Raw genomic sequence first — 18,651 nt, 5'->3', positions numbered from 1 at the left:
TTAGAAATAAAATATATGTATCTATAATTTTTGTATAGATACTTATGAATTTTAATTTATTTAATAATAGAAGGCAGAAATACTCTTATCAAATACTTCAGATTTTAATATAAAATTTATAAAAAACCTAAATCAAATAAAAAAATTTAATTATAAAATCTATAACTGGTAGAAAGAGAATAATCTATATATTTATTTATATATATATATATATATATAGAGAGAGAGAGAGAGAGAGTAGTAGTATTTATGTGACAGGAACAGCACAAGCACAGAGAGACAGAGGTGGCCTCAAACCACTCACTGTCACTAAAAAAGGTCCCACATTTCCTTCAAAAGAATAGAGACTCCATTTTTAAATCCCACGTCAAATTATAACCCGAAAAAGTGACCACTCTCTCTTTCTCTCTATATATTGAAACACTATCCTTTCCTCTCTTCATCCCCTCGTCTCTGCCATCTTCCTCGCATCTCTCTCTCTCTCTCTCTCTCCCTCTTTCTCTCTTGAAGTGGAAACCGTGGCATTGAGTTCGGACATAGGGCTAGGGTTTATCGCATCGCCGGAGAAGGAGAGGGGGAGAACCTTCTGAGGTCGGTGATGCGGGAGGGGGGGAGGCGGCGCTTGGACGCTCCCACTGTCGAGGGGGAGGAAGAGGAGGAGGGGAGATTAGGGTTTTATAGGGATCGATTCGGGGTTTTACGGTCTTGTTAGGTGGTTTGGGGGGGAGATGGCGATGGCTGCCTACGCCGGGAAGGAGAAGGCGGCGCAGCAGCTGATGGATTCGGGGAAGTACGTGAGGTATACGCCGGAGCAGGTGGAGGCGCTCGAGAGAGTCTATAGCGAGTGCCCGAAGCCGAGCTCGATGAGAAGGCAGCAGATCATACGGGAGTGCCCCATACTGGCCAATATCGAGCCCAAGCAGATCAAAGTCTGGTTTCAGAATCGTAGGTGAGGCGATTGGTGCAATTGCAGTTGTGGAGTTAAATATTAGATAGCATCAGTATAAAAGAGAGTTTCTTTTACAAAACTTGTAGTTGGGTTTAATCCGATTTCGTTCTGTAATAGATGTTAGGATCTCGTTCATTCAATTGTCTCCAATTTTTCCTACTTTGTTTCTTGGAAGGAGTGGTTGTTTTTACATCAAAGGTATGATTTTTGGTGATGAGGTTCGTGTATTTTGGATTGAGAGATTACTAAATCTTTTCTCAAATGGGAGGCGTTGACGTTCGTTCACGGGTTTTGGTTACTCTTCGTGGTATATCCTTGATGTTTCCTGGTTTGGGATGGTTTGTACATGTATGGGTGCTTATTCTAGTTTGTTAGCTTTCATTACGATTGCTGGTTTAATTGCGGGCATTAAGTGGGATTGGGATCTCTTGCTTACTTGAGTCCAGTTTTAATTCTAAAATGCCAAAGCTATCACTAGATTTGATTATTTTTGTTATTTGTCACTTATGCGATCACATTCTTATTAAGGGCTGCATAACAGAATTACCTTTGGTTTAGAAGAACATGGTTTAGGAAGTGTATTCTAAATGATATTTTTGTATGTCCTAATTGCTGGTCATGTTATGTAGATGTCGTGAGAAGCAACGGAAGGAGGCATCTCGTCTCCAGACTGTCAATCGGAAGCTGACGGCGATGAACAAGCTGTTGATGGAGGAAAATGACCGGCTGCAGAAGCAGGTGTCTCAACTTGTTTATGAGAATGGCTACATGCGCCAACAACTCAATGTAAGAAAAGTTTTCCTGTTCTGCCTAACATTTGATTTTTGCTGTTGCAAGTCTCCTGACTCCATCTTTTGGCAAAACATACTTTGGTATCTCTCTTGGCATTTCGATGGGATGGTTCACATAGGGCAAAATATCATCTACAGTAATTGTTATTTGCAGTTACACTAATTTTACTTGTTAATACATAAGTAATTGTAGTCTGCAATGCTACAGGCATCTGCAGCAACTACAGACACAAGTTGCGAGTCTGTAGTGACAAGTGGTCAGCACCAACACCAACACCAACACCAACAAAACCCTAAACCTCAGCATCCGCAAAGGGATGCTAATAACCCAGCTGGGTAATGACTCTGGTTATCATATTTTGTGGCAGAGTGCCATGGCCATTTGGCATTTAAGCAGAATTTGACCCTTTTATGGCCTTCTGCCTAACAGTCTACTTGCAATTGCTGAGGAGACCTTGGCAGAGTTTCTCTCAAAGGCGACTGGAACTGCTGTCAAGTGGGTGCAGATTGTTGGAATGAAGGTGACAGTTTGTGTACATACTATTGTAAGCTTGGGCTTTCCTTAGAGTTCCTCACTTCAGTATGCAACTTCTTGGTTTTCCATTGCAGCCTGGTCCGGATTCTATTGGAATCATTGCTGTTTCCCACAGTTGTACTGGGATAGCAGCACGAGCCTGCGGCCTTGTGAGTCTAGAACCCACAAAGGTAAAAAGTCATTGCTTGCAAGGACTCCCATATCTCATTTATTGATAAGTAACTCATAAATGAGTTCTCTTTAGGTCGCAGAGATCCTCAAAGATCGTCTGTCTTGGTATCGTGATTGCCGTTCCCTTGATGTGTTGACTGTAATTCCTACTGGAAATGGTGGAATTATCGAGCTTATCTACATGCAGGTCAGTACCTTTCTTTACAGGGTTTCCATGGTAACCTTTTAACTTTATGTTCTTTGATAACATTTTTTAGAACACATGTTCTTTTTATTTGCAGACTTACGCACCTACTACATTAGAAGCAGCGCGTGACTTTTGGATGCTTAGATACACTACTGGTCTAGAAGATGGCAGTCTTGTGGTAAAATTTTGGATTAATTGTTACTTGTTGCTGCCTTTTCATGCATATCTTGTTCTGGAAGCAATTATTTGGATCAAACAGTTTGATTACTCGTTACTGTAGTTGTATCGAAAAAGTTCTGTGCCATTTCTTTCCATCATTATTTTTAGCATTTTGATTTGCTTTCATCTCTTCTCCATTTTAATGTGGACCTGGTATCTCTTCCATAGATCTGTGAGAGATCATTGACCTCTTCGACTGGAGGTCCAGCTGGGCCTACTGCTCCAAATTTTGTGAGAGCTGAAATGCTTCCTAGTGGCTATCTTATTCAACCCTGTGATGGTGGTGGCTCAATGATACGCATTGTGGATCACATTGATTTGGATGTATGACATGCTTCAATTTAACTTTCGGTGAGGGTTGATGGAATCTTTTCAAATGTGTTCATTTTGTCGTTTTCTATGTAGGCTTGGAGTGTGCCTGAGGTCCTAAGGCCCTTGTATGAATCTCCCAAGATTCTTGCACAGAAGATGACTATAGCTGTAAGCCTTTCTTCATAGTTCTATTTCTCAGTCATCGCTTCTCAATCGACTAACAACATAATGATTACTCACATAGTCACTCATACCAGGCATTGCGTCATATTAGACAAATTGCTCAAGAATCGAGTGGTGAAATATCTTATGTTGGAGGTCGCCAGCCAGCAGTTCTGAGAACTTTCAGCCAGAGACTGAGCAGGTTAGTAGTTATTGTGTGGTATAAGTATATTAAAGAATTAATTCTATATTCTTATTCACATTCACGTCAAGCATTTTGTTCTACTTTGCAGAGGTTTCAACAATGCTGTGAATGGGTTTACAGATGATGGTTGGTCATTGATGAGTAGTGACGGTTCTGATGATGTTACTATTGCTATCAATTCATCGCCAAACAAACTTTTTGGATCTAATGTCAGCCCTTCTGCTCTTTTTTCAAATATGGGAGGTGGTGTCTTATGTGCGAAGGCATCCGTGTTGCTGCAGGTTTAACTCATTTTCTTGTTTATTGTCCTTTTATTCTCTACTGGGTAAGATAGTGCAGTTTAGTGTATTTCAAACAGATCCACCTTCAACAATTTACTTCTTTTCAAGGCCTTGTTTTTTTTCCGTTAACATCAATTATTTGGGAAATAATCGGAGGCTGGAGTACTGGACTGTCACCTTTCACAGAATGTATCTGTAAATATTAACGAGTTGCAGTATTGACACTTTTTATCACTAGCATCATTTATGTATTTGTTTGGGTTATGTAGAATGTGCCACCTGCATTACTTGTCCGCTTTATACGGGAGCATCGTTATGAGTGGGCAGACTGTGCTGTTGATGCCTATTCGGCTGCTTCTCTGAGAGCTAGTTCATATGCAATTCCTGGCTTGAGGACAAGTAGTGGTTTTTTGGGCAATCAGGTTATAATACCTCTGGGTCATACAGTGGAGCATGAAGAGGTAATCTTTTTATTCCGGAATAATTTGCCCGTGCCAATGTACTTCTTTATGAAACTTTATTTCTTCTTAAATTGTAGTTCTTGGAAGTTATTAGGCTTGAGGGCCAAGGTTTCCATCAAGATGAATTTGTTTTATCAAGGGACATGTTCTTATTGCAGGTTTGTGTTCTATTATTTATTAGATAGTACATATATCTGCTCCAATTTGCCTTAACCTTTTCCTTTCCTCGATTGCAGCTTTGCAGTGGAATTGACGAGAATGATGATGCATGTGCACAGCTTGTATTTGCACCTATAGATGAATCTTTTGCTGATGATGCTCCTCTGTTGCCATCTGGTTTCCGAGTGATACCTTTAGACTCTAAAACAGTGAGAACCTTCGCTCTTATAAGTATTTTTAAACATCTTTTTAGGGGCAAAGAGTTCTGAGATTTATGTAAGCTCGGTGTTACTCCTGGTGTCCGACTCATATAGTCTGTAAATTCATGTGTTCTCTAAGTTGTTATTGATTAATTTTTATTGGTTTGGCACATTGCTTCCGTAGGTTGTTTATATTCTGGGTTCTTATACAGTATGTCAGTCAGCCTTCAGTTTCATGGTATAGTTAGTTTCTATCTTTGTCTGATCATAATGTACAACTATTTTTCAAACTTCAGGATGCACCCACTACTACTCGAACCCTTGACCTTGCCTCCACCCTTGAGGTTGGATCTGGTGGTGCACGCCCCACTAATGAAATTTCAAATGCACACAACATGAGATCAGTACTGACCATAGCATTCCAGTTCACGTATGAGGATCACCTTCGAGAAAATGTTGCAATGATGGCGAGAAATTATGTCCGAAGTGTTGCAGCCTCCGTTCAGAGAGTTGCTATGGCAATATCACCTTCACTTGGTGCACAAATTGGAATGAAGCATGCACCTGGCTCTCCTGAAGCTCACACTTTGGCAAGATGGATTTCTAGGAGCTACAGGTAATGTCTTCTTTTGATAGTAGTATATTTGGATGACGTGATGAAATTACTATTGATGCCAATTCATTGAGAAGTAGGTTTTTTTTATTTAAATTGCATACAGCTGGTAAAGTGTAATACTAGCAATTATTTGCAGACTTTTGAATGCAGTGGCTATAATTTTTATAGTTGGTTGAAATAGTTTTCTACACTTGAATTGATGCAATACAACACTTGTATTTGAAAGGCACATTTTGACTGTATTTTGTATATGCTAATTGTTATTTAAATTTAGCCCTATTCACCATAATAATCTTGGAATTCTAGTAATTGGTATCACTACGTTTGGTTTTCTGGTCATTACATTCAGTGTTCGTCACTACACAAGATATATTGTCATCAAAATGGAACTTCTGACTTCTAAAGCTGCTTTGATGTTTATTGTGTTTACATTTTCTTGAGGAATCACTCCCTAAGCATCCTTAATCCGTTGCTCCCCTCATCCATGTATTTTTCAAAACCGCATCTTGATTTGTTATTTTCAGTGTTTTTTCCGCCTTCCCCTTTGTTGTGTTTATATGCTTTTGCAAATTCCAGGCTAATTGGAGTATTGTTATTTTGTTATCTACTTTTAAATGTTATTGCCATGAATACATTTCAGTATCCATACTGGAGTAGAGCTTCTTCAAGCTGATTCTCAGACCGGCGATTCTCTGCTGAAACTTCTGTGGCACCATTCTGATGCAATCATGTGCTGCTCTTTAAAGGCAGGATTACACACATTCTTGTTTCTCAATGTCTTTGTGTTACTGCACTCTTGATTAATAACTTATAATTTTGATGCAGTATCCTAACGAACAGCAATCCTTCTTTGCAGGCTTCTCCTGTTTTCACCTTTACTAACCAAGCAGGTCTCGACATGCTGGAAACGACACTAATAGCTCTCCAGGATATAACATTTGAGAAAATCCTTGATGATGGTGGTCGGAAGGTGCTATGCTCCGAATTCACCAAGATTATGCAACAAGTAAGTAAAACTAGACCTCATGATGCTTCACAAAGTTTACTACCTAAATTAATCTCATGGTACTTCGGCTCCTTTCTAGGGCTTTGCTTATCTTCCTGGTGGCATCTGCATGTCGAGCATGGGGCGGCCGGTGTCTTATGAACAGGCCGTGGCATGGAAGGTCCTGAATGAAGAAGATTCACCCCACTGCCTGGCTTTCATGTTTGTGAACTGGTCCTTCGTTTGAATCAGCTGATGAGTTTAGGCTTCTTTTACCTCTATCACATCATATGTAAACTCATTCGATCTTTAGATTTCAGAACCTATCTTTATGTTCCAACGGAGAAAATGTTATCTGGTATGCTTAATGTGTAATTGCTGAATACTTTAGCTAAGAGTTAGTGTGATAATCTACATTGCTAATAACTTTTTTGGATACCTCGGAAGGCGTTTCAGTGTAGTTCCATCGTAATTATATGAATATCTTATTATGTGTTACACTATTTCACGAGTTTATTCTGAGATAAAAGTTGGTGGGCATCTCTCGTCTTCAGGCTCTGTTCCATTAAATGACCAAATTGCCACTATATGGATGAATGACGAATGCAGTCATCGATCCATATGACATTACTAGGAGATTAGAGGATTATCATCTAGCATATATATCGTTTAGTGGAACGAACTGAAACAAAGGGTTTTTATTCCAAGAATAGAGATTTTTTTTTACATATATATCCTTCGTAAATCTCTTATTTACTTATATGTCATTCTAAAGTTGATGTTTGCATCTTTTACGTAAATACCCCGTAGAGATAACGTAGTTAAAATTTGAATAATTTAAACATAGAAAGACATATTTGTGTTCTATATATTTTTTATTTTTCTATTAAGTTATTTAGATTTAACTTTAAAACAATTAAGAGGATATTTGGTAAATAATATATGTTTTATTTTGAAGGGCATACATGTAAACATAATTTTGAGAGGAGTGCACAGGTAAAATATGAGATATTTTAAGAGTATACACGCAATAAATCTGAAAAAATTGAAACACGTGGCATAGAGCGATAGAGTAAAAGGGGATAACGATGATGAATGATTTTGGTGGAGGATTGGATCAAAACTCCTTTATTCTTCTAAATTTATACTTTATTTTGTATCATTAGGTCGCCGTTCATTTTTTTTTACTAAATATTAAATATTAAAATTTTCATTCACAACTAACAAAATCTGTGCCTTTTCAATTAAAAAAGTGTTATCGATTTGAACAAGAATCACTTCACTTCTCTAAACTTTTTTTTTATTGCACTAATCTAGATTTTTTAAATATATTTATTTGTCATTTGTCAGCTGTTAGCATTGGTTGTATTTATAGTTTAATCAATAGTGCAGGAAGGCATAATAATACAAAATCAAGCTCAAAAGGTAAAATAAATCCAAAGTACAGGGGATTAAAATATATTTAATCCTAATTATTTCGAGGGTCAATTTGGATATAACCTTATAAAAAATTCAAAAAGATATTTGAGGCAACAAAGGATCATATTTGCTCCAAAATCAAAATTCAATCTTCAGACATACTTCCAATGTATACGATCTATAAGATTGATAAGCTGAGACCAATAAGATACGTATAAGAAGCCTAACAACTTCATGAAGATCACTAACAGTGTTAGGGTGATTAGTGATATCAAGCGTGAAAAGCCAATAGTAGGCTTGCTTTGCTTTGCTCTGAAGCAGAAACCCTTCATGGCATTTGTTTCTTGTACAAGAGAACAAGGACAGGAGCAGTTGGCCGGTTAAGCATTTCAAACTTGCAGCTAACCCAGGTTTCGACAGGCAAGCTGGATGCAAATGACTGAACAACTTCCAATTCATCTCTGAGAAGAAGGAAGATAAAACAAGATTATACTGAAAGCATTCAAAGTTTGCCATGAAGATCATGCCATGGCTCAAGTCATAACGGTAGACAGTTACAACTCATGAATAGCACCAGCCAACAGTTAGAAATTTATGTTGAATCCAATTTACCATACTAAGGTAAAAAAATGAGGAATTTTTCCTCTGAATTCCAACTCCAATAGTTTAAACTCCAGCATAATGATTTGGATAATATTAAACCTATCAGAATAAAAGTTACCTTCCACCAGGGTGCCCCACATAAACCATTATGCTGATAAGCCCATCATGTCCCAGTAACCTACTAGCAGCCTGTAATGCCAGTTCTGTTGTTTGTGATGTCGTAATTATTGTTTTATCTCCTCCTGGGAGATAACCCAAGTTGAATGCTACAAGCCTAGACACAAGATGAAATATGTTTACCAACATAAAAGTGGATAACCTCCATAATCAAAGAACTACAAAAGGTACATAAAACCAGAAGTCGCGAATTACAAGATCCATGAAGTATGTTTCTGTTCCAGACAAAAACATGATCTTCTTCAGTAACTCCTTACAGGACTAACATTTTATTTCAATACAAATTCGTACAAAACTATGACAAGCCATTTCAAGATCTAGACAAGATACTTGAGTTTTTCTTTTCCATTTTCAGGGATAACAAACTGAGTCGAATTAAATCAGTTGAGGGCGTGGGAGCACAAGGTGGATTGATCTTAAGAAGCAACAAATCACACATATGGTTTCTCAAATATAAAACTTACACTGAAGGTAAAAAAGAAAGCTGACCATTATGATTGACGAGCAACCAGTATCTGGCCATTATAGACTTGGAGTTTATAAAGGTTATATATGGTGATTAGTCCATCGTCACAAAACATGAAGTTAACTGGTATGACCTGCCTGACAGAGATGGACAAGAGTTAGAAATCTCTTTTTGGCTTCATTTCCTCTCCAAAATGATATCTAGCATCACTTTTGCTTTCAAGGAAAAATCTAAGAAGTTAAATTATGTTTATGTTTGTAAGGAGGCGTCAAAGATTGGCCTGTTAGAGAAGAAAAAATAAAAGAAAAGAAAAAATTCAGGAAAAAAAAACTCAATAGTTGAATTATGAAGAACAATCTCCAAGTATCGCTCTTTGGAATGTCTTCTTCTCTTCTTTTTATTTGTACATGTACCAATTTTTACTGCTTCTATTAACTTGCAACTGAGAGTGAGAGTGAGATGAGACTTTCATTTATTAGCACTACAAACTTTATATTTGGTTTGATAACACCAACTACTGTAAAAACAAATTCATGATTATGCTGAACAGAAAATTAATAATAAAAAGGACTGATAAACTTTAGTAAGGTTACCTGACAGGAGCATTATTTGGTACAATATCCTCTATCTTGCTATGACAAACTGAAAAGAGCTTAACTAACTTCCTCTGCAACAAAGAAACAGTGAAGATATATTTCTCTCTTAAAAGCAACTTCAATTCAAAGAGTTTCTCAAATAATTGCTTTGGCTTCTGAAAAGGTACCAAAAGATACACACCAAAAATTAAATCAAGATGATATATGAAAGAAACTAGTCATTAGTGACAATAAGGATAGAGCTATTTTGCTGGGCAGTGTCACCGAAAACTACGGTATTTCAGACAATCATGAAATTTCAGTACCTCATGGGCATCAGCTGACTTTTCTAACATATATGCAGTGCTCTTTATAGAAGACTCCTGAATGTCTATCCCATAGACACAACCTTTCCCTGATTCATCAGCTATCATCTTAAGCAATGCCAATGTATCATGACCATTGCCACATGTGGCATCAACCACAATGTCTCCTTTTTGTACAATACTTCTCCACACTCTAGTAAGGAATGAACATACAATGGACATGGAATAAAGACATCAGCTGATAATCATGTATAACAAGCATCTTTATCCTTGAGTTGTAATGTGTTGAAGAAATTAACAAAGACATTCTATACCATTGAAAAGCAACTAACTATGAAAAACTGAAAAGTGAATACTCAAACAAAATCTTTAAAGAAAAAAAGCATACAAATGATGGAAAATGCATGGAGAACAGCATAATGCCTTCAATACTCAATTAATAGAGCTACCAGAAAGCTCATAGATTCTGCATCACTAATTATTCAATATTACCTTGATGAAGGAGTGCAATATAGTAGATTGCTGAATTCAACAATGACATGTGGAATTTAATGCTAAAACATGCAAAGTGACAACAGGGCCCATCTTTTAGGCTTACAGAACAAGGAGATGGAAAGATTTGATACAAAATGTCCAAAATCGAAAGCTCATGTGCTCATTCTAATCTACACCAGAAGAAAATCAACCATTGAAGTTGGTCTAGAATGAGCCATAGGACAAAATAGTATAAGTAATGCAGAAACAACTCAGATATAGGTCAGAACATACAAATTGTCTTGGTTCATTTAGCCCCATTTAATCTCTAAACATTATCAATTCTTGTACGGTATGGAGGGTCGCACAGTCTATTGTCTTTAATCTGTCCATGTGCAGTATGTAGGAGCCACACTTGAGGGAGTGTGTTAAAAGGCATGATATATACTTTGTTACCTAACAGTATAAGCTTTTCGGTCAACTGATTGTTTTAAGAAAGTGGGTTTGCTTTGCTACAAATTTCATTGAAAAAATAGCGCAACGCAAAAGAATTTTATATTTTGACTAACCTTAATTTGTCCAATATGTGCTACATCGAACAATTTGTTCATGGGAGTAGTGTGCAATACGACATTTTTTAATCAATCACTTGCCAATATCTCAAGCAGAGATGAACTAAAAACGAATCCAACATCATAAACGAATATAAGAAATCAGGACAAACTGTACCTACACGTGAGCTACTTCCGTCGCCTTTCTCTTTCCAGTGATGAACCCCATCAAAGCTTCCTCCACCCCTGAAATTTTCAAACACACTAAAGCTAGTACTTCTATTTCTCATCAGATTTCGATGTTTACTACCTCAAAAGTGATGGAAGTGACCTGAGACCGGCATTGGGAACGATTTCTCGTCGGATTTAGCAGAGGAAGTCTCGAATCCAGAGAGAGTCGTTTGAGCTCTCGCCGTCGTCGCGAGCTGGGGTCTTGGGGGGAATCTACGAGGCAGGGTTGGAAGGAGAGGAGATTGGCTAGTGATTCGACGAGAAGGAGGCCGGATTAGGGTTAGGGTTTCCATGAGGAGTAAACTGCGGAGGGGAGAAGGTCGCAGGGACGAGGAGGTCATCTCTCGGACTCTTGGAGGGAGATTAGATTTCAGAGGTTTCCTTTCTTTCTATTTTTTTTTTTAATTTTTTTTTAATTTTTTTATAAAAAGTCCATAGACGAAGGTCCATTTAATATTTAGGATATTCTACACTTCTACTAGAATTTATTTAGTACTTTTTTTTGGCTTACATAATTGTGGTGAAATAATTCCAAATATTATGAGAAATTTATCAAAAACAAACCTATATTTTTATTCATTCACAGCGTAGCTTCTATATATTTATTATTTATTTGACTTATATATAGCTTTTAATACCCCAAGAACACTATAAGTTAATTATAGATTATTTCATTACTTTTAAAAATTAAAAAAAATGTAAATTATTCTCCTTGTAACTTTTAATCTAATTTCTCTTTTAACCTTAAAAACTGACCCAAAGGAATTAGGTCATTTTACATTAAATTTAAATAAGATATATTTCTATCTAAGTAGTTTTAAGGATGTTTATATAATCGCCCTTGAATATTGTTAAAAATAACAAAACTGTCAGTAAAATCATTATTTAAAAAAAATATTATTCCATTAGTTAAAACTGATTGTGATTAATATAAAACTTAATTTTAGAAAATAACTATTTTACCCTTGCATAAATTTTCTAACAAAGTTTAAAATATTTTAACTCAATATTATAGAACAACAGTTTTTTTTTTATCTTGTACAAGATAAAAATTATCAATACAAAAGTACTTATCAAGAAAGAAGAATATTTTAGTTATTTATATGTGTTTACCAACTTTACAATAATTTATTAGGAATATTATGATATTTTAAAAGTTTTGTTTTAAACTCTAAAATTAGTTAGCATGGCATTTTTTAATGTAATATTTTTGGGGCACAATTATGGCAGTTTGAAAGTTTTCAGTGAATCTCAGATATTTTTGTAAGGAAAACAAAAAAAATAAAATAAAAATAATAATAATATATATATATATATATATATATATATATTTATTTATATATATATATATATTCCTAGTCCCAAACTCCATTGAACCCTCTTCGTCCCTTCTCGTCCCCACTACTACTCTCGTTCTCTTTCCCTCCAAATCGCAAACAACTACCGTTCGCGCCAAAATATCACGAGCGAAGAAACCCTAATCCCGAATCCAGATGGCGAAGGACGACGACGAGCTCCGCCGCGAGACGGAGGAGCGGACGATCAACGAGGAGTACAAGATCTGGAAGAAGAACACCCCGTTCCTCTACGACCTCGTCATCACCCACGCCTTAGAGTGGCCGTCCCTCACCGTGCAATGGCTCCCCGGTCACGAGGAGCCGGCCGGGAAAGACTACGCCGTCTACAAGATGGTCCTCGGGACCCACACCGCCGATGACGAACCCAACCACCTCATGCTCGCCGAGGTCCAGATCCCGAAGGAGGACGCCGAGTTCGACGCGAGACAGTACGACGACGAGCAGGGCGAGAGCGGTGGGTTCGGGTACCCTTGTGGAAAGGTTAGATCTTGGATTTTGATGATTTTGTTGGATTTGGGGATGTGAGTGTTGATTGATTTGTAGAATTAGGGAGCCCTTGTTAGGTAAAAGGGCAGCGTAGAGGTTTCTAATTTTGGTTGGGTTTGGGAAGGAAATAATTATCCTAAACTGTTTAACATTTCGGTTCAGGTGCAAATAATTCAACAAATAATTCATGATGGAGAAATCAACCGAGCTCGTTATATGCCTCAGAATCCTTCTGTGATCGCGACTAAGACCGTTCTTTCAGAGGTTTATGTTTTTGATTGCAGCAAGCATCCAGCAAAGGCTCCTCTCGATGGTGCGTGCAATCCCGACTTAAGGCTGAGGGGTCACGACACCGAAGGATATGGTTTATCTTGGAGTGCTTTCAAAGAAGGCTATTTGTTGAGTAGTTCTGATGATTCTCGGATATGTTTGTGGGACATCAGAGCAAATAGCACAAACAACGTCCTTGATGCTCTTCATAGTTTCAAGGTCAGTTCCTGTTGATATGCTTTTTGATAGCCTAAGAATTCACCGATTTACTTTTCTTGTCTGTTTTACACTTTCTGCTTTACTTTTAAGATACACTTGATATTTGGGATGAATTTGGAGACAGTATTGAATGTTAGAAATCCAGTTAGATGTATCAACTTTCTTAAAGGTAAAATTTGCATGAATAAGGATCTTGGGGATATGACATCCACAAGTCATTTGAAGGACGATACTGGCTTACGAGCAAAAGCTAGTGCTCAAAGGTTCCAAGTAGTTGGTTATAATGCTGTAGCCTGTGTGTCTCATACTCTCATAGCTTTTACAAAAAGCTGAATGAAGATCTTGAATACTTCTGAACAAAGAGAAAGAAAGATGTAGCAGCGGAGAAGACATCTTATTGATGTTTAGTTGGACAAATGACGTTATTAATTATTAATGTTATTCTTTCATTATTTGAATGGCAATTAACTCTTCCACACGTTGTGGCACTTTTTCTTGGATTCCAGGGTTTGGTAATGCAAATTTGCAAACTTAGATAATATATAGCAGTCAAGAGTGTTCAATGACCTTTCCCATAGTTCAGTTCTTTTTTTTTCTTCTTTTGTTATTTCTGTTTTGTGGGCATATTAGCCTCTTTTGATGCTCATTTTCAATTTTTGTAGTTTCCTTGCTAACAATGAGCTTCTGAGGGGGTTGATCTGTTGATGTTAGAAATGAGGAAAGACAGAATTTAGACGTAACTTCCATTCCTGTATTTGAGCTTGTGCCCATTTGACAAATGGCGCTGACTTCACTGAGCTTCTGAGGGTGTTTATTTGTTTATGTAAGAAATGGGGAAAGACACAGAAGTTTACTACTATCTCTTTATAGACATTAGTTTTCTGGAAGACGATGCGTTATTTCTCTTGATACAGTTTACTCTCATTTTCTTATCTATTTTGTCTTATCCTCATCCATCATTCTCTAAAATCTATTCATGTTTGCTATACTAAAATCCAATAGACTGTACCTGCATAAATTTTTTGGTCTGTTTGCTTTTTGCTTAAGTTCATGTTAGATATTTAAATTTTTAGAAAATAAAATATTCACCTTTCTCTCAATTTTTTGATTTGTAATTCATCATCTTTAGCTCTTCTATATATTAGTATTTATAAAGTTTTCAGATAACATGATTATTATTCATCAAATGAGGTAGTGAAAGCTATTTAACGAGACACTTAATGGAAAGGGTGACTATATGAACATGAGAAACCAATATCGAAAAATACGAAAACATTCTGATTTATCTGGTTACTAGTTGGTAATTTTACTTGAGCATTATAGAAATTCATGTAAATATTCGTGCTGCTTTGCATTAAGCAAAGGACTTGAGGTCTTGAAGATGCCAGCAAATAAAGGGATAAGAAAAAAATAATGGTTTTTAGATTTGTAGTATGAGACTTTTTTGATACTGCACTTGTGAATGCTATAATTTTTTTTTTAAATAGGTTCATGTAGGTGTAGTTGGAGATGTTGCTTGGCATTCGAAGAATGAAGACTTGTTTGGTTCTGTTGGTGATGATCGCCATCTGTTCATCTGGGATCTTCGTTCACCTGCGGCTGACAAGCCTGTCCACTCTGTGGTTGCACATCAAGGTGAGGTAAGTGTCTTTCATTAACCAAGATGGCTTTGTATTTCCTTAAATTGATTTGCTCATCTCAAAGTTTATAAGTGTTGTCGTTTGCTGCCATTTTTGGAATGAACATGCTTTCTGCTAGTTGATAACTATATATAAAACAAAAGAATGTGAGCTGTTCATGCAGCCTGGTGGTGGCTGGGATAGGCTACTTTGCATACTTCAGATGTGGGTTCAGTGCAAGATAAATTAAAGAAGATGAAACTATTCCCAGCTTTATCTCCCATTTTTCTGCTGTCGCATATACTATCCATCAGTGTTCCTAATTTAAGATACTATACAGTTCAGCAGCGTTAAAGTTGATCCTATATGTGATATCGAGGCAATGCTGGCTACTTGAAATGCTTCAGTACTCCTTGTCAGTAAAGATGTCAGCTACCAAAAGCATTTTGTGGACAACCTCTTATTTTGTTATTTATGTAACCAATTAATATTTTTCCATTGTATGTCATAATTTGAGCAGGTTTATTGCCATGAAATGTGCTTGATAAAACTTCATATGTTTTGAGTTCATGCTTATTTTTACATAGTATCACTTACGTTTATGTTAAATTTAACCGAAGGACCACTGAAGAGCTTGGGAGATGAATAAGTTCATGCATAGATTAGCATAGACAGGTTCTTTCTGAATGGTTGGCATTCCAAATTTTAAATGAAGAAAGTTAGTAATAAGATTTGGCAAGGGATCATGAGAAGTCCTCTCCAAAGAATAAAGAGTTTGAGACTGTTATTCTTATCTCTATCCACAAACTTATTCAGTCAATAAACATTCTAAGTTTAAGGGGCATGATGCAATTTACTTCAAATGATCAGTTACAATCCCCAAACATTATAAATGTTTGAGAAATGCAAATAATCATTTCTCCATATGGTTGAGATCTTTAAAAGGCAATGAAGTTTCTTTTGAAGAGGATATGAAGATACTAAATACTTTTGGGCTTTCGGCTGACACTGTACTTTTATTCTTTGGTGCTTCTCTAGGAGATTAAAAAATATTCTTTTATATTTTTATGCTGTGAGTAATGTTTTGACTAAATTCATGGATGGAAGATCATGTTAGTTTTTAGGTAATTGTTCAAATATGATAACTGGAGAGTAGATTCCCTATGTTTCGAAGCATGAAATTGATAACCCTTAATTTTGCATCATGGTCCTATGGCAGGTCAACTGTTTGTCCTTCAATCCGTTTAATGAGTGGGTACTGGCAACAGGTTCAGATGACAAAACTGTCAAGTTATTTGATCTTCGTAATCTGAGTACTTCCCTATACACCTTTGACTGTCACAAGTAAGTACTTATTTTGAAGTTTAATTCATAACATATCTTTTAGTTGATTCATGTATATCATAAATCTTCAATTGTGATTATCAGAGAGCAGGTCTTCCAAGTTGGCTGGAATCCCATGAACGAGACTATACTAGCATCTAGCTGTCATGGTAGGAGACTTATGGTCTGGGACCTTAGCAGGTAGATATTTTGATTTCTTTGTGGCATTCCTGGGTTAGAGGTTCAGTAGTAGCAAGGATTTGCTTCTGTGACGAATTCCTTTTTCAAAGCCAGCTGCTGATTGGAAAAGTGGTCCCAGAACCAACAAATATTATGTAGTTTGGAAAGAGACTGGGCCTAGGAGTAGTGTTTTTGTTTTGTTAGCATACTCTTGACTTCGAATTTCCCATCAAGGAGTTACTCTGCCTGTACTAATGTCCTCTGCAGTATTAGGAAGTGATCATATCTGTACCCAGTAGGACATTGAACCTCTTTTCCTTTTGCAGGATTGATGATGAACAAACACCTGAGGATGCAGAGGATGGCCCACCTGAGCTCTTGTTTATTCATGGTGGTCATACTAGCAAGATATCCGATTTTTCTTGGAATCCTGTCGAGGATTGGGTCATTGCAAGTGTTGCCGAAAATAACATTCTTCAGATATGGCAGATGGCTGAAAATATCTACCATGATGACGATGATTTCCCCAGCAATTAAGATCCACCCAAAGCTTTAACTCAAACGTTTGTCCTTGAATTCATTTTTTAGAGTAAAAAAAGGGATAGGAAAAAGAAAAATGGTGGAGATATATGTGCTTCCCCTTTTCTATTTCGCTGCCTTTTACAAGCAACACTGGTCAACTTATTTATATTCAGTGTCCGCTTCTCCTCATTTATATGCGCTTTCCGAACAGCAATTAACATGTTTAATGATACCATGTAATTTTGCTAATTAACTATCCATTCTTGCATTCTTTCTCTCGACAATTACTCTTGTTTTATTGACAGAGCACAACTGAGTTCATGTTAAAAGTTGTTGCAGTAAAATTTTTTGACTCAGTGGTGTCATGAGGTGATCAAACTTGCAGCATTTTATTACATAAAATTCTTTGTGCATACCAAAACGAAGGTTCGGTATTTGAATCGCTTTCTACTGTTAATAGTAGTATATGTAGATTAGAAAGTAGAATACTTACATTTAATTTAATTTGAATAGATCTGAGTTTTGAATAAGGCAGAAGGAGCGTAAGAGATGGGGAGCCAAAAACTTGGCAGCGAAGGGAAAGAAAAGAGAAGGAAAGGAAATTGAAGGGCGAGAGATGGGAGAGAAACTAAGTCTCAAATTTAATTAGCTGGTCTTATTTCTTAGTCTTAATTTAGTTATCTTAGATTCAGATATCGTTCCATCTCCTTAATGATTTAGCCACATTACCCTTTTGTCGAAGCACTTGGACTATTCTTTTGTCCAGGGAACAGGGGAAGTACCCATTTTCCACATTCAAATACCATAACTTTTGTTAAGCTAATAGGTTGGAAGTAGAGTTTCTTTCACTCAGGGATGGTATCTGTTATGACTTAATGACTCAATATGGTTGAATCCAAAATCTTTTATACCTCAATGGTTCGTGATTAAAGTGGAAGCAAAAAGTGCCTATTAGTCTAAGAGGAAAATAAAAATCGCAGTTCGATATTACTAAATAAAGAGGAGTTTGAAGAAAGAAGTTAAAAAGAAATTAAAGAGAGAAAGAAAAGAAACAACATTCGCATTATTTAGTGATTGAAGGAGAGACTAGTAAAAGGAGAAAAAAATAAATAAGAGCTCAGATGCGCTGTGTATCGTCCTCTTGGGATCAGACGGTTGTGATGGACCCAATCTATCACTTGAGCACAACTTTCCTCACTGCTCTTATATTGTATTTAGAAAGTCTCGAACCTGAGTCTTCTAGTGTAAAGATGCTGGCCAACTGCCCTAGAAGTGCTGATGTTTGTGAGATATTTTTATTGGTATAAGCCTTGAGCTGTGGCTGGGTGCTTAGTGCTTAAATATATGAAATGGAGAGGAAGAGAGAAAGAGAGAATGAAGGAGTTTGCGGGGTGTTCGGCAGCAACACTGTGAATAAATGAAAGACTTCATTAAACAAGAGAATGTCGTTAGTTATAGCCTTATTTCCATGGCATATTATTTCCAAGAGTGAAAGAGAGGAAGATGAAGATGAACACAGAAAAGTTCTAACGTGGCCCAATAAAATCTTTGAAAACTCTATCCACTCCAACATACCAAATCTATCTAACTTTTGTCCAAGTCGCCGTGTCCACCTCAAC

The 18,651-nt window shown here is 36.8% G+C and overlaps 3 protein-coding genes and 1 non-coding gene across 4 annotated transcripts; 2 read left to right on the top strand and 2 right to left on the bottom strand.

Annotated features, from left to right (window-relative positions):
- Positions 1-441: 441 nt before the first annotated feature.
- Positions 442-6,671, top strand: LOC140796935 (homeobox-leucine zipper protein HOX32-like). Its single transcript, XM_073150151.1, has 18 exons — positions 442-949; positions 1,579-1,735; positions 1,949-2,076; positions 2,171-2,261; positions 2,350-2,445; positions 2,520-2,633; positions 2,728-2,811; positions 3,021-3,176; positions 3,258-3,332; positions 3,422-3,528; positions 3,620-3,812; positions 4,082-4,273; positions 4,351-4,431; positions 4,510-4,641; positions 4,929-5,248; positions 5,889-5,994; positions 6,105-6,254; positions 6,334-6,671. Exons 1-18 carry the CDS (start codon positions 729-731, stop codon positions 6,478-6,480), a joined length of 2,550 nt encoding a protein of 849 aa, XP_073006252.1. The 5' UTR covers positions 442-728; the 3' UTR covers positions 6,481-6,671.
- A 993-nt stretch (positions 6,672-7,664) lies between these two features.
- Positions 7,665-11,433, bottom strand: LOC140795965 (tRNA (mnm(5)s(2)U34)-methyltransferase, chloroplastic). The gene is made up of 6 exons (XM_073148797.1): positions 11,156-11,433; positions 11,007-11,070; positions 9,800-9,992; positions 9,492-9,565; positions 8,374-8,529; positions 7,665-8,113 (listed from the first exon to the last, which is right to left on the bottom strand). Exons 1-6 carry the CDS (start codon positions 11,394-11,396, stop codon positions 7,981-7,983), a joined length of 861 nt encoding a protein of 286 aa, XP_073004898.1. The 5' UTR covers positions 11,397-11,433; the 3' UTR covers positions 7,665-7,980.
- Positions 11,434-12,423: 990 nt separating this feature from the next.
- On the top strand, positions 12,424-17,281 carry LOC140795972 (histone-binding protein MSI1-like). Its single transcript, XM_073148805.1, has 6 exons — positions 12,424-12,893; positions 13,062-13,388; positions 14,876-15,028; positions 16,227-16,351; positions 16,436-16,531; positions 16,837-17,281. Exons 1-6 carry the CDS (start codon positions 12,549-12,551, stop codon positions 17,045-17,047), a joined length of 1,257 nt encoding a protein of 418 aa, XP_073004906.1. The 5' UTR covers positions 12,424-12,548; the 3' UTR covers positions 17,048-17,281.
- An 864-nt stretch (positions 17,282-18,145) lies between these two features.
- Positions 18,146-18,235, bottom strand: LOC140797094 (small nucleolar RNA snoR114). Its single transcript, XR_012110586.1, has one exon. It is a non-coding gene; the product is annotated as a small nucleolar RNA snoR114 (small nucleolar RNA).
- Positions 18,236-18,651: the final 416 nt, after the last annotated feature.

The sequence above is a fragment of the Typha latifolia genome, chromosome 10 (assembly GCF_019914945.1).
Source record: "Typha latifolia isolate L0001 chromosome 10, TyphaL0001v2, whole genome shotgun sequence".
Taxonomy (NCBI): Eukaryota; Viridiplantae; Streptophyta; class Magnoliopsida; order Poales; family Typhaceae; genus Typha; species Typha latifolia.
This window is presented reverse-complemented; position numbering and strand designations above follow the sequence as displayed.